Source organism: Loxodonta africana, chromosome 21 (assembly GCF_030014295.1).
Source record: "Loxodonta africana isolate mLoxAfr1 chromosome 21, mLoxAfr1.hap2, whole genome shotgun sequence".
NCBI lineage: Eukaryota > Metazoa > Chordata > Mammalia > Proboscidea > Elephantidae > Loxodonta > Loxodonta africana.
The window spans coordinates 63,502,507-63,519,072 of NC_087362.1; the positions used below are offsets into that span (position 1 = coordinate 63,502,507).

The following is a 16,566-nucleotide window of genomic DNA, read 5'->3' on the forward strand; positions in this document are numbered from 1 at the left end:
TCCTCTGTAAAATGAGGATTTTCATAGCACCTACTTCACAGGATTGACAGGATTCAATTTTTACACATAAAACTCTAAGACAAGCAGTTAATAAATGTCAGCTATTTTTTCCCCTAGAATTTTACTACTGAGATTCAGGATAAATTTAGAGTCCTGGCCATTTGCAGCCACGTGTTGCTGTTGTTAGTGGCCGTCAAGTCAATTCCAATACATGCCGATCCCATGTGTACAGTGCAGAACTCTGCTCCATAGGGTTTTCAAGGCTGTGACGTTTGGGGAGCTGATAGCCAGGCCTGTCTTATAAGGCACCTCTAAGTGGGCTTGAAGTGCCAGCCTTTTGGCTAACAGTTGAGCACTTAACCATTTGTGCCATCCAGAGCCGCATATAGCTACTAAAACCAGTAATCATTTTTTATACTACCTGTAGCCTTCATCTCCCGCCCCTCTTCCCCTGGTTTAGGGTTGATGGTGTATCTGTACCAGGGAAGCCAATATCTCTTAGCCTGGATGCCTTCTGATGAATGATAACGATAACAGTAATTGATGACAACGATGATGATACAGCAGCGAACGCTACTGAGTGCTTTCCACATGCCAGGCACTATAAAGCTGCTTGCATGCATCATATTGCACAATCCTAACAATAACTCTGTGAGATAGGTATTATCTCTATTTTTCAGATGAAAAAACGGAGACAGAAAAGGTTAGGTAATTTACCAAACTTTACACCATTAGTAAGCAATAAGAGAGGAACCTAACCCAGGCATCAGACTCCAGTGTCCAAAGCCAAAATATGTGTAAACTAATTTATACTTTACAAAGTGTGTTCATGAACATTATCTCATTTGATCCTCATAAAAACCACATGAGTTAGGCAGCATTTGGATTAAGACACACTGTGGAGATGCCTTGGTGGCCCAGTGGATAAGCACTCGGCTGCTAACTAAAAGGCTGGCAGTTGGAACTCACCTCCACTTCATCGGAGAAAGATGTAGCAGTCTGCTTCCATAAAGATTATGGAAACCCCATGGGGGCAGTTCTACTTTGCCCTGTAGGGTCGCTATGAGTCAGAATCAACTCAATGGCAATGGGTTTTTTTTTTGGTTTAAAGAGCTTCAGACAGAAGTATTATTGGCTATATTTGAACAGATAAGGAAACTGAGGTTCAGTTAAATTAAATAATTTGTTCAATTTCAAAATTAGTAAATAAACAGAGCTAAGATTAGGAATCCGGTGTTCTAACTCGAGGCCCAGTGTGTTTTACACTGAACACACACAGTACTGAGCACACAAAATAGGGGAAGCCTTGGTGGTACAGTGGTTAAGCGCCTGGCTGTTAAACAAAAGGTTGGCAGTTGGGACCACCCAGCCACTCTGTGGCAGGAAGATGTGGCAGTCTACTTCTGTAAAGATCTACGGCATTGGGAACACCATGGGACAGTTCTGCTCTGTCCTACAGAGTTGCTATGAGTCAGAATTGACTTGAAGGCAGTGGGTTTTGTTTTGTTTTGGTACACAGAATAAAAATGTATCAAATGCAAATTCCCATGTGATAAATCAATCGATGATCTATTCAACAGATATCCTCAAGGGTACAGTTATCTGGCCACTAGGAGCTTACAATCTAGGTAGTGAAATTAAAGACATACATGGGGTGAAGAGTAACTATGGCGGATACATGAATTTACTGTCCAATTTAATTAAGCTCTTGGAATTGATTCTGATTTATGAAATGGTTAATTACTATCCTCTACTACAATGTCCTGTTTGTTGCCTATCATACTCTTAATGTTTAACACCTACACCTGCTAAGTACTTTCATCCTGTTCATTATGAGGCAATGAAAACTAAAATGTAGACTATAAGAACAAAGAAATAACTAAGAAATTTTACCACATATACTCAGCCCATGCTTAAAAATCTTATTTTTCTTAAGATTCGTGAGATCAGAGCTACTTCTGACTGTAATAAAGTAGCTTATACTACTGACAATGTGACCATTAAAACTCTAAATGAAATAAGAACCTGCTAGGAAAGATAATTCAGTGAAAATCACATGGGCAGAGTTGCTGCGCTTGTCCTTAGATAGCATCTACCCAAGACAACTGCTGTCCCTGCCTAGGCCGCTCTCTGTTAGCACCACTATCTAAAGAGTCCTCAGTGTCAGCATTATCTGCTACTTGGCAAATATTTATCCAGAGGAGACAGACAGACACTAACACACACACACAAAAATGCCCATTACTGTTGATTTGATTCTGACTCATTGTGACCCCATGTGTTACAGAGTGGAACTGCTCCATAGAGTTTTCTTGGCTATGATCTTTATGGAAGCTGATCACCAGGCCTTTCTTTCACAGTGCCACTGGATGGGTTCAGCTCACCAACTTACAGGTTAGTATACAATCACAAATTATACTTGTGCCACCCACATGTATAATTTTGGGTATAATTCTCAAACAGGTATTCAGGACCTTTTAACCAGTAATTTAAGCATTAATATTAGCTATGGGAAGAAAAACATATCATAGTGGTCTTATAAAACACATAATTGGACATGTCTTAACAACAAAAACAACAGCAGTAATAATTATCACTGATTGAACATTTACCATGTGCCAAGCCCTATTCTAGTCACTTCTGATGTATTCCTCATTAAATCCTCATAACAATTCAGTATAATCGGTTATTATTATCCTAGTTCATAGATAAAAAAATCAAGGCACAGAGATATTAAGTAACTTGCCTCAGATCACACAGCTCGTAATCTGGGGCAGGATTCAAACTCAGGCAGTCTGGTAGCAGCATTCACTCCGTTAACCACCAGCTATGTAATGACTTAGTGTAAAGTGGCCTACCCTCTGTGAGGTAGGGATGCAGCATTTTGTTTAATCCTTCCAACAATCCAACAACGCTGGGTGCTATCGTGATCAAACTCATTTCACAGGTGAAGGAACCACGCAGTGTTTAGTAGTTGGCCAGAGTCTTACTGCTAGTGACAGGAAGAGTAAAGGATGCTTAGCAGAGCTGGGGTAAGAAATGATAAGCTCTTGACAATGGCTGCAGTAAAGACCAGGGTTTCCGTGAAGGGTCTCTACTTAGAGAAGAAACAGTGGTTCACTCCCTAATTGTCTGGAGTCCTGCTTGGACCCACGGACAAAAGACCTGAGGTCACAGTAAATAACATCTTTTAATATAGAAGACAAAACCGTTGTTGAGGCTCAGGTTTAACAAACTATCTTTCTGTCTAGCTCTACTCCAAATATCTCAGAGCCTGCCTAGCTATCATGTTCCCAAGTCCAGGACAAAAATGATAATATCTTTGAGAATTTTTTTTACTCTCTCCCCACATTTATGAATATTACATATGAAAGGAACATGAGTGTCAGATGGAAACACTACCTTCTGAAGGCCAGGATGATACAGAGGCTTTAAAAGTTCTCGTTTGGCAGATGTCTGTCTACACATTTACTGCCACTGAAAGCAGCCATCACTGGATCTCAAGTGTGGCTTAAGCAGGAGAAATGCAGCCGCGCTTCTTTCTGGTTAGGAATACAGCCAATATTTACATGAGCAATTAGTGTAAAAACATAACCCAGAATCTGAAAATGATTGATAGGACAAATTTTATGTTGTGTATATCTTACCACAGTAAAAAAAAAAAAAAAAGAAATGTTCCATAAAACATGGCTGAAGGAGTATCCATAAAATTTATCAGAATCTATATCTGAAGTTTATGGGAACAAGATTTTCAACTCCAGACTGCTCACGAATTTGTAAGAGAGAACTTAATGCTACAAGTCATTCTTTTTTAAAAATAATTCCAACAGTGGTTTGGAACAAAAATACGACCATGGATGGCTCTGCGTGATCAAGAGGCACCTGATGCATGAATGGGATAAAGGTACCTGTCATAGTGAGGAGGAGTTGAGACTTGGCCAGTATTCTGCCTTTGCCTTTTAAGTCATTGTAATGCCTACCAGCTAGGGTACCCAGAGGTTTAGCGTTTTAAGCTACATTTCCTTCATTTTTAGGGAAAGAAAACAATTACTCGAATCTCTATTATTAATCCCTTTTAAAAGCTGTACCATCAATGAAACACCTTGAGATACACAGGTAAGGCCTGTGAGGAGTTTAACCTTGGCTTTTGAAAGTGAAAGTGGTCATTACAAAATTGTTTTGAGAGCCCCATGGACATCAAAAGCCATACTTCTGTCTTGATTAATACGATCTAAAACCTGCAACATGCTATTGCTGTTGGCATGGATCCCTACTTAACTCTAACTTGCCACGTTCAGAACAGTTTTATGCTTTGATAAGCAGTGATCGGCTCATCTTATAGAGATAATTGCGTCTTCTGCCTGGTTTAGTGGTTATAAATTCCATACCCACAGATTAAGCCGTTGTAGAAAACCAGGGTTGCTAACAGTTCTTTCATGCTGAAACTGTGTCCATGAGAACGAGCAGGAACACTTTAACTTTGGGGTTTAGACAATGGGTATTCTGAAAGGATTAGAAAAACGGACAACAAGTGGACCTCCTCCTTCCTCCTGGGTTTGAGTCTACCACCTGCTGTGGTATTTTTGTTTCAGTAACAAAGAAGCCTTCACGTTTGAAGCTCATATTTAATGTTTGCTGAACTGGTCCCTTTAGTTTTGGTTAACTCTGAAGAAGCAAAGAAAGAAACATTTCTTGCCTGGCCAACAAGTTAACTACACCAGCATACTTTACAAACTGGCCCCCACAGATAGATACGTGTATCTATGAACATCCGTGTTCTCTGCCTGCTTACCTTTATACACCACCCGGGAGTCCAGGGGGTACTCTATGTTTACTGAAGTACTACGGTCAGTAAGAGCTGCTTAACATCTGTGACGTCACGGCTCGCTACAGTCACAGGCACTGTGGTAAACAGGGAATGTCAAGGGTTAAAAGGAAAGGGGGGCATCACTTCAGAGACATTAAACAGCTTTAAACACTGACAGCAGAAAGGGAAAATTTTTAAGCAATTTGGTCGGGTCAGTAAAAAGCAACACAGGTCAAAGGAACAAAATGGAAGCGAAAACTTGTGCCTGTTGATAAATGAGCACTGTCTTGTGGTTGGGTGCACAAGGCAAAGGCGAAACAACTGCTGTATGGAAACAAAAATATGCTCTCTTTGTGGCACTTTTACAATAAGTTACTTCAGCTTGGTGAACGCTTGAGGCCCCCATTCTCCCCATAGATGCAGCTTGCGTGCACATTAATAAAAACAAAAGGGTCCATTTTCATTGTAACCATGCAGAGGGGTTAAGCATTTGACCTTCAAGTATGGTGTGCTTGTGCTCAGTGGAAAAGTTCTTGACAATATAAACAAGAATTACTGCTGTTAGAGAAAGGGGACACAATTAAAAACAATCTCAGATGCTTGTTGTACAGCTGTTCAAGTTTCAGCTCTGTCTGACCTCTAAGGGTGCTACATGCTTAAAGGAGACAATTTAAGATATTTTAGTGAGCCCCTTGGCCATTCACCAGGCTTCCACTTGGGAATACCTATCCATAAACGCACAGCACTTTTCCAGTAACGAGATCTGACACTGCGAGGTTCACCCTTAAAGCCGTATGCCTTCCCAATATGTCCCCGGCTTGCTGTCTGGCCACCCTGAGAAGCAGCCAATGGCCAGGCCTTATAGGGACCTGGCAGGAGGAAAGAATCTTTGACTTTGGAGAGCACAGTTCCTTTAAAATAGTTTTAGCTGAAAAGCAAAATCTTATCATACCTCACTTTCCAAAAAGGATGTTGTTGAAGGAAACCTTTTTCTCTGTTAAACATAATTTATCTGAAAAGTATTTTTTTCTTTATTTGAACAAAAATACAGTTGCTTATTTTTGATCTGCAGAAGAGAAATCACTGAGACATCCTGAACGCAGTTAGAAACAAGCAAAAAACCCAAACCAAACCAGCAGCAACAAAAAGGCATTTCTTCTGAGCAAGCACAGAGGGTGGTTTTAAATGAAACAGAAGCTCCAAGGAAAAAGACTAAATCCGAGGGGAAACAACTCTCTTCCTCTTGTTTGATCTTCTTACTGTCAGCAAAAGGCTCTGAAACTCTTCTACCTTAAGAGGGTCCTTGGGGATGGGACCGTGAGAAGGCGTTGTCCTCCACTGGGGAAGGACAATGGTGGAAAGATGAGGGACTGCTGACTAGGCCTACAAGCAGCTTAAAAGGAACAAATTATCACAGCTTCCTCTAGGTTTGAGGAGGTGATACTTCCCATTTCTCGGAAAGGAAGGAAGTCACGGAGCCCTGGTGGTGCAGTGGTTAAGTGTTTGGCTGCTAACTGCAAGGTCAGCAGTTTGAATCCATCAGCCCCTCCTTGGAAACTATGTGGCAGTTCTACTCTATGGTATAGTTTCCCTATGAATCGGAATCGACTCAATAGCAACAGGTTTGAAGGAAGTCATACCGAAGGGAAACGGAGAGGCCAAATTTCACGAAAAGCAGGGAACAGAGGAAGTTGTGCTTGTCAAATACACTTTAATCTCTGAAGTCACTGGGCTTTGATGTTGCCCCAAACAGAAAGCCTACATGGTTTGCAAGAGCTACAGCATTTCTAGCAGGAACGGTTTCACGCTCCAGGGTTTTTCCTTCGGAGATTAAGGTTATTTTATTCCTGATGTTCAACATGTCTGACTTTAAGAGCCTCATCAGAGACAAGGACTTTTCTCTGCCCTCTCTGACTCACCAAATACACCAAACTTGTACTCATCAAATCAAGTTCGTTTTTTCAGGGAACAAAGCTGCTAGAGATGTTCCAAACTGTGGGGTAATCACTATAATTCACTGACGAGACAGAAGGGTTTCTTTACAAAGAGTCAGATCCAAAGGGAGATCACAAGAAGCAACGTCAGGGTGGCTGTACTAATTTCTCTCCTATAAAGGACCACATGATTCATTCAAGTGGAAATGAGGAGAAGCAAAATAAATGGGTGAAGAAAGAAACAAACTGCCACCTCTGTGCACACATCAAGGACTAACCACCACAAACTCAGGTAGTCAAATAACTATAAGTCACATAGAACAGAAGCAGTATAAAAGGGTCACATAGAGGCCCAACTTACTGGGATAAGCTCTTAGCATTTCCATGAACCCTCCTTTCTCTTAGCTAGATCTTATTCTTCTGACCTCAAAGTAAGACTTGATCTGTAAGGAAGCTCTGGGTGGTGGAAAGAGTTAACGTGCTCGGCAGGGAACCAACAAGCTCAAGGGCTGTGCTGCCCAGAGGTTCCTTGGAAGAAACACCTGGGGATCTGTTTCTGAAAAAATCAGCCACTGAAAACCCTATGGAGCACAGTTCTACTCTGACACACATGGGCTTGTCAAGGGTGTTGGGACTGATCCAATGGCAATTGGTTTAACGCGGTCTGTTGTAGATGATTTGTTTGCCATGGCAAGCAGGAATCATTCCAGCCTTTGCGAAAACAAAAGGCAAAAATAAACAAATGAAAATAAAAACAAGAAAACACTTCCTCACACTCTCCTCTAAAAGTGTGGGTTTAACGGCACAGAAGTGTATTTCTACTTCTAGAATGAAAAACGCAAACTAGACTCTTGGGTGTCTTACTCATAATGATGCTAATGGAAGACACTCCTTTTTCACTCACTTATGTCAAGGGATCTCTGAAGTACTAACACAGAAAACCACCAATACAGCAGGGGTGATCAGCAGAGGCTACAGTGTAACCCTGTATAGGGGCTTCTGACTGCATATCCCTGCAGAGATTACTCCTTGAGGCTGCCTTAGGACACACAACCCTTGGTGAGGTTTTACTCTAAATTGCAACCATTTGATCCTTCTCCTAGTACCCCCAGCTACACTATATTTATACCCACCCGTTTTCCTCTGCTTTGCCACAAAAGACACACACTGGTGAAATAATGGAGGTGTGTTTCTCCCTTTGGGGGTCAGTTTTCTTCCGTGCAATTTGCAACAAAACGCACCTTGGATTTTAAGAGCGCTATCCAGCAGGTTATGATATTGATTTTTCATCTTGATCCACAAATGTCACCACAACTTTATAATTGGTATGCAGCATTAACAGTTTCCTTGGCCTTAGTGACCAAATTAATCACCAAATCAACAACCTGTTTTTGTGCTACAGAGTTCAATTTTACTTTTCAACACGAACTGCAAAGCCACAGCTAGCGCCCAATGCAATTTTGGAGATGCACTGCGAAACTGCCTTCCATTTGTGATTTCATACAACAACGGTCTTGCAAATTAAAATGTTTATGGCCCTAGGTCAGCCTTTATTTGGCCAGCTACCAGGCAACTGAATGTCTACAGGCTGATTTCTTCAAGGACTCAGAATAATGCTAGCTGGAATACCCCATCAGGCTAAAATGATGTGTTTCTTTCTCAGGCACCTCAGGTTGACTGTAAACATTAAAGGCAGGCAAAACTGCTCAGAGAAACGTCCCTCAGATCTCTTCATTTACAAAAATGTATATGAAGATTCACCCGTCTTCTCCTACCCTGGCCTTCTGCCCTCCCCATTCTGGTGAAACTCTTCCCATGCTGAATCCAACAGTCAGAACAGTCTTGACCAGGCTGAATTTTCTGTAGGGGTTGACACTATTTATTCCCCTGCCTATTTTGAAAGTCTCTCCTCCTCTCAATTCTACCATCCACTCCTGGTTTTCTTCCAACCTGTCTGCCTCTTCAGGTTGTGTGGCTCTCTTGCACATGTCCTTTATACTTCCTCCCAGACTCTGCCTGTGAGGCCCTTTATCCTTTCATCTTCGCTCTCTATCAGTCACTCTAGTTACTTCAGCTTTGCCTCTATGTAGATGAATAGCATGCATGAGGTGCTTTCAAACACAGGTTAACCCATGAGAAGACGTTGCCTGGGACCTGATAAGTACATCAGGAATACCTGCTACAGACATGAATCAAACACCCAGATCTACACTTGGCTCTGTCTGCCCTCACTACTAAGCTCCAAACCAGTGTTCCCAGCTCTTCTTAGATGCTCTACTGGCTTCTCAAACTCAGTATGCTCCTAAACTTACCACTCCTCTATGCTTCTTAGCTTAGTAAATCATATCATTCATCTAACAACTGAGACTAGAAAGCTGGTAAAACTCCCTATGACTCTTCCTCTCTCTCATCCCTAACATCCAAATGACTGTGAATTCTATGTACTTCTTCATAAAACAAAAAAAGAAAAAATCCTCTGTAATTCATCCCTCCTTTTAATTCCCTCCACTGCCACCCTGGTTCAGAACCTCGTTATTTCTCCCAGAATTTTTATAACAGGTCTCTGTGCCTCCAGCCTCTCCACAAACTATCCACTATGATGCCTCTGGTTATAATTTTGAAAGATGGATCTGACTATACCATTCTGCTATTCAAATATCTTTGACTCAAGCTCCCACCACTGTCTCTGGAATAAAGTCCAACTAGGCATGTCATTCAAGGCTCTTCAGAAGTGGGCCCCATTCTCCCCTTTCCACAAGTTCTCTAGTTACTAGGTAATGTCCCTTCTTCTTCCCCTCCACCCCAACCAGATCCCTTAAACACTGGTTACAAGGCACCAATTGTATTTCTGCAAATACGTCCTATTAGTCTTAAATGCCATGACCTTGGGCCTAGCGTCTACACTGCATAACGTGAGCCCTATCTCTCTTTCTGGCTCACCAAATCTCTGCCTGTTAAAATTCAGTTCGTCCTTCAAGGTTGAACTGAAATTCACAGCACCTCCTCTTCCACGAAGTCTCCCCCAGTTTCCTCAACCTAACCTTTATTCTCCAGGCACTCTAATAACATTTTGTTTCTCCCTCTCATTTGCCATGCCGCATCTTGCCTTACGTAGGTGGGTGTCTGTTTCCTCAACACCCAGAGATCCTCCGCAGGAGCAGCAACTCTGGGTTTTCTCCAACGCTTGACACATTAAACCTTAAAAAAAAAAAAAAATTCAATAACTGCTGGATTGAACTGAGGCCCTACCTAGACTTTGTGACCCTCTAGAAGATGCCAGCGGAAAATAAACTGTACTTTGTCAAAAAGACAAGTATCAAATCTCTGCTGTATAGTCTCCAGCAGAAGAGGATGGAACAATTAAGAAATGGCAATCTGGGCACTGTCCCAGGCACGCTGGTAAAAGCAAGTGGGACGTGGGACTCTCAGAGAAGGATGCTAAGTTATCTTAATTTCAGTCCATAGAGAAAACAAATGGACATTCTCTGGGGGATCCAAAGGTTATCACATTTCTCCCTCGTGCACAAGACATGTTTATAAACAAAGAAGGCTATAATAAAACTCATGTGGGAGACAAAACTCAACTTCAGCAAGTGTTTACATTGTAATCAGGACAACAAATCACTTCTCACCAGGAAGTTCCAACTCAGTCAACATAAAGATTCTTGTTCATTTGCCAAGGGCACCCTGGGCCAGAAAACTGCCTGGTCCCTTCAAGCTGGATGGAGATTTGGAGCACAAGTACAAGAAGAGTAAGAAAAGAATGGCATCTAAATGACACTTCTGAAACCACTGTCCGGATTCTTCATGGCTCCTAAGTACCAAAATATACAGGCCTTTAATATTTCCTGATTTGCCACATGACTCTCAATCTAGACAAGCATAGGGAAGCATCAGGAATGATGCCTCCAGACCTTCCTGACAGGAAAAGGCCGTCAAAGCTCCCGGGGCTGCCTACATTTGATGAGGAAGAAAAATGCGACTGTTCCCAGGAACTCTGGCCTTTCTTTAAGTCTGAGGTGAATGACATTTGGAAGACACTAAAATTAGGGATGGAGCATTACAAGGCATAACTGAGGGTCCACCAGAGGCATCTTATTTCCAAAGCGCAATTCTGGTCAATTCACTCATGTGCTCATGATTTGCTAAGGACTGGACAACGGCTTCACCATAATGCTTGAGTAGAATGGTTGCATATTTTAGACTTGTCCCTTACAAACAAAATCTGATGGCATCTGCCTCATTGCAGATTGTTGTTATTGTTGTTAGGTGCTGTCGAGTTGGTTTCGACTCATAGCGAACCCACGTACAACAGAATGAAACACTGCCTGGTCCTGCACCATTCTTGAGCCCATTGTTCCAGCCACTGTGTCAATCCATCTCCTTGAGGGTCTTCCTTCTTTTGTTAACCCTCTACTTTACCAGACATGATGTCCTTCTCCAGGGACTGATTCCTCCTGATAACATGTCCAAAGTATGTGAGATGTAGTCTTGCCATCCCTGCTTCTAAGGAGCATTCTACCTGAACTTCTTCCAAGACAAGTTTGTTCATTCTTTTGGCAGTCCACAGTATATTCAATATTGTTCGCCAACACCACAATTCAACGGCGTCAATTCTTCAGTCTTCCTTATTCATTGTCCAGCTTTCGCACGCATACGACGCGACTGCAGATTAACAGTATCCAAATGAATACTGTGGTACTGGCTTGTATTCTAAGGATTGAGAGAAATTTGTACAAAGAAACTGCATGGCCATCTACATTCTACTACAGTATGATCAATAATCCTCAGTTCTTCGTCAAGGGACAGTTCATGAATTCACAAATTAACTACCTAAATTTACCTCAGCTATTTTAATGTCGCCAAAAGCACTGGATCTTCATGAGACAGATATGTGCTTGCAAATTCTAGCTGCCATAGATACTCAATGCCTTCAGAATAAAGCTTAATCTCCTGGGTATGCTTTCATAAGGGAAATGGGAAAAGTATAGCACAGCAATCTGACCTAGTCTGATAAGTCAAGGAGTATTTTCTACGGATGTGACAATTGAGCCAAGATCTGAAAAATTAGTAGAAATGATTAAAGTATATGTGTGTTTGGTGATAGGCAGACACCCTAGGAAGAGAAAACAACATATACAAAGGGCTTGAAGAGCAAGGGGACACAAGCATTGGATTCACTGAGAATAGGCCAGTGTGGCCAAAGGATAGGAATGAAGAGGTTAGGGTGAAGGCAAGGGTGGAGAGGTGGGCTCAGGATAAAATATAGTATTCTTTATCCTAAAAGCAACTGTAACCCATTAATGAGTTTCACAGAGAGGGGTATGACTAAATCTGCATTTGTTAGCATTATTCTGGCTGCTATGTGAATACACCTGGTGGCGTAGTGGCTAAGTGCTATGGCTAGGGTCGCTATGAGTCGGAATCGACTCGTCGGCAATGGGTTTTTTGTTTTATTATGTGAAAACAGGCTGCTATGCGAGTAGCAGACAGTAAGCTACTGCAATAGCTCAGGGGACTGATGGTGATGCCTTGGATTAGGCTAGTAGCAGCAGAGATGAAAAGAAATAGACTCAAGAGGTATTTCAGAGGTAAAAATTCTCAGATTGGACATGTAGAGTGGGGGAAGGAAGTTTCAAGGATGATTCCTCAGCTTCTAGTATGAAGAACTGGGCAGGTAGTGGTATCATTGCTTAAGCTAGAAACTCTACAAGGGGACTAGTTTTGGGGAACTATCAGCCACTGGGCCACTTTAGGACTCCTGAATATAGCCTGCATTTCCCTGACTCTACCACTACACGTGCTACTCCCTCTACAGGAAATGTCTAGTCTCTTTCTACCCTCATCTTCACCTGTCAAAATTCTACCCATTCTATAAGACTCAACTCAAAAGTACCCACGACCCATTTTTGTTGTGCTCTCACCCCTCCAGTTGTCTCTTTCCATCCTTGCCTTTATTAGAAAATAGAATTCTAAACACTCCCCAATCATCTCAATTGCCCCCAAAGTCTTCTTGAAATAAAGTCTTTTCTAGGAACAATGTGTACCGGGTAAAGGCTTCAACCCCAAGGTCTGTGGCCAAGGAGGAAAAGGTTCAGTACAGAGAATGAGTCAGTAGTTAAATGAACCTAATGAAGACTGACAGGTGGAGGAGGAATGAAGGCGAGCAGGAAAGGCCAAGGAGGCTCATCACAGAAACGTGACAACTGAAACTCAAGACCTGAACAGAATCCAACAGGAGCGTAACTTTAAACAGAAAATCAGGCAAAATGCCATGTTTCCAGAGGCAAGGAGCCCTCCCTACACCTTCCATCAACAAAAACAGCTACAGCACAGAGTCCTAGGTCTCGGCAGAGTAAAAGACCACCAAGATCCGGTATGGAACTCAGTTCCACCATATAATAACATCACAGGATGCCAGGGTAACCCCAGTAGACTGACTCAGCTGATCCGGCACACAGCTCCATGGTGAAGGAGGACAAGTTTCCCACATTTACCACCCAAGGATATGTGAGTGTTCCTTGCTACAACCTCCATTATCTATCAGGATTATTTGGCTGCAAGTAACAGAACAAAGCTTTGGCTAAGACTTATCATAGTGGTAAGACTTCCCGTTTCCAGTCCAGCATGTAAGGAGCTTGGAAGTCATTCCTCCCATCCCCACAACAAGAAAAAATCTGAAAGTTAACAATTCTTCTTAGATATATCAGAGTATTGAGGTCACAGAGCAAACCACTGCTCTGCAAGCTGGAGAGACAAACAGACACTTAGAGAATCACCACTTATCAAGAGCAGGGACTCCACTGCAGCTGCCAGCACAGTACCCAGCATCAGGTGGGAATCCTTACAGAAAAATCGACAAATTGCTAGAGTCTGAGTATGGAGGAGTTTGAGAGACAAAAACTCTCCTGAGTTTCAGCTCCAGAAGCTCCACCAGGTTTTCACTGTGAAGCTCAGAAAAATTCCCTTCAGTGAGCTTCTGGCAAGGGAAGGAGAAAAATAATTATTTTGAAAAAGCACTCTGCTCCCCTTGACAATGGTCTGCTCTCAAAAGAAACTGCTTTACCAGAGTCTGGTCAAGGCAGATTTTATTAGAGCCTAACCAGTTTGGAGGAGGGGAAATATCCAGCTCCAGCATCATCAACGCATTCCACATGGGCAAGGAGGTTGCCATGAGTCCTAATCAACTCTATGACAGCTAACAACAGCATGACTAGTAAGCATAGGGCTCTAATAGAAAAAAGTAGACAACATGCAAGAATTAGATGGGTAATATAAACAAAAAGAATGAAACTCTAAAAAATACTCAAGAGGAAATGCAAGAAATAAAAAACACTGTAACAAAAATGAAGAATGCCATTGAAGGGCTCCTTAACAGATTGGATACAACCAAAGAAACAGTCAATGAGCTTGAAGACATGTCAGTAGAAACTTCCTAAACTGAAAAGTAAAAAGACTGAAGAAGAAGAAAAAAAAAAATCCAAGAACTGTGGGACAATTACAAAAGGTGCAACACATGCATAATGGGAACACTAGAAGAAAAAGAAAGACAGACGGGATTAGAAAAAATATTTGAAGAAATGATGGCTGAGAATTTTGAAAAAATTGTTGACAGACACATCACAGACCCAAGAAGCCCAGAGAACCCCAAGCAGGATAAATGCAAAGAAATCTGTACCTAAGCATATCATATTCAAACCGCAAAAAATCAAAGGCAGAGAAAATCTTGAAAGAAGACAGAGGAAAAAGACACCTTATCTATAAAGGAACAAGGATAAGAACAAGGACTTCTCTTCAGAAGCCATGCAAGCAAGAAGAGAGTAGAATGAAATATATAAAGTGTTGAAAAAATTCTGGAATTCTGTACCCAGCTAAATTATCCTTCAAAAATGAATGAGAAATAAAGTATTTTTCAGACAAAAAAAATTGAAGGAATTTCTCACCATTAAATACATTTTGTAAGCAATGTTAAAATATTATTATAGCAGTGAAGAAAGTGAACTCTGGAGCCAGACTGCCTCTGCCTAACTGCAAAACCCAGCTCTGCCACTCACTACTTTTGCGACATTAGTTAAGTCACTTAGCTTCTCTGTGCCTCAGTTTCTTCATTTGCAGAAACTGAGAGAATACGGAATGAGAGAATACAAATGAAAACTCTGAAATGCCATTTTTCACCTATCATATTTATAAATGGTGAGAATATGGGGAAACAGGCACCTTGTCACATCACTGAAGGGAGACTATTACAAACTCCATCTATGGAAGACAATTTGACCATCTCTCTTAAAATTAAAAACACACCTACCCTTTGAACTGCCAATTCTACTCCAAGGTAGCACCACAGATCTCACATGGGAAAACGTTATGTGTTAGGATATCCACCACAGCATTATCTGTACAAGCAGAAGACTGAAGACAGTAGGAGGCTGGTTAAACAAATTCCGAAACCATATAATGAAAAGCTATGCAGTCATTAAAGAGAAAGTACAAATATGGAGAGAAATCTAAGAGTTTTAAATTTTAAAAAAAAGCAAGATGTATGAAAATATGTGTAATATGCTACTGTTCATGTGAAAGACAATATATAAATGTTGTGAAGTATATAGAATATCTCTGGAAACTGTAGAAGAAACATCTAATAGAAATAGGTGGCAGGAGACTGAGTGGGGAGAAAGACTTACTTCCACTGTACATGCTTTTAAACCTTTTAAATTCTGTACCATGTGGGTGTGCAGGCAGAGAGTCCTGGGAGAGCTCATCTGAAAGCCTTAGCTCAGGTCACATGCTCCTGGAGTGGCCAAACTAAGGCCATGCAGCTCACACTGTAGCCAATGAAGGCAGAGTTCCACCACAAGGCAACATCAGGATGCTGTTACAGAAGAAGGGGGAATGAATGCTGAATGAACAAAAACAACTGTCCACCTCAACATCGAACAGGCTAATTTTGGTATGTCAGGCCCAAAGGGCAGAAAAAAGTTTCAGAGAAACATTTAGTTTATCATATTTCTTTACTAGCATCCAACGGAAAGTTGGTAGAAACACCAGAGAGGACAGAGCCACTGAGTGATTTTTGGGAATAGTGGAAAACACTGAACAGGGAATTGAAAATTCTGGAGTCTATGTCCATCATTATCTGGCTCTACACCCTTGGACAAGCCTCTATACCCTTCTGAGCTCTTCCTTTTTAAAAAAGAAGGGAATAAGATGATCATTTCTACGGCCCCTCCCAGCTCTGACATTCCAGGACTCCATGGCAGTGGGACCTCAGCTTGTCTTGAGTCTAGCAGTTTGGGTATCACCAGCGTAGTCAATAAATAAGGCACAGAAGACACATGCTCCAGGCACTGGAAGAAACTAAGCAACACCAAATATGACTACATCTCTGCTACCTGTTCCTCTGGCATTGTGAGGAATAAAGAGATATCAAAAGCAAAGACATTCAAAAAACATAAAATATTGTTTAAAAATGTTTCACAAAAGCCCACTTGTTCACTAGTGAACCGCAAGTCAGGTGTGACCCCTGTAAGGTTCCCTGGTAAAATGAAACAGCAGCCCCCTAATATCTCCTTCTATCTCACTAACATGAAAAAAGAAAGGTGGCCTCTACATTAACCCACAGACCTTGGATCCTGAAACAACCATAGTAAAGGCAATCCTGCAGAAGCCCAAGTCTGAAGAATAAACTAACAAGAGTTATTAATCACTCAAGGGTTAACACTCTGTGCCTTATGTAATAAAACCGGCCACTGGGAAAGTTTAGCATTTTTTTCAAGAGCATCTAGCACAAATCTACCTATAAAGGTGGGAGAGACCAGAATGAACAAC

At 41.6% G+C, this 16,566-nt stretch overlaps 1 protein-coding gene across 9 annotated transcripts in view; it reads right to left on the reverse strand.

Annotated features, from left to right (window-relative positions):
- FTO (FTO alpha-ketoglutarate dependent dioxygenase) overlaps positions 1-16,566 on the reverse strand; it is a 412,272-nt gene that overhangs the window by 189,846 nt on the left and 205,860 nt on the right. The window contains exon 8 of one of the 9 annotated variants that reach the window (XR_010318897.1): positions 9,853-9,939. The exons of 7 other annotated variants lie outside the window; for them this stretch is intronic. Coding sequence is in view for 1 of the 2 variants with exons in the window: in XM_023555599.2 (XP_023411367.2) it covers positions 9,934-9,939 (6 nt within the window). In the remaining variant the exon portion in view is untranslated. Of the gene's footprint in view, positions 1-9,847; positions 9,940-16,566 lie in introns of those variants that run through there. One more of the 9 variants, XM_023555599.2, reaches the window with a different exon arrangement.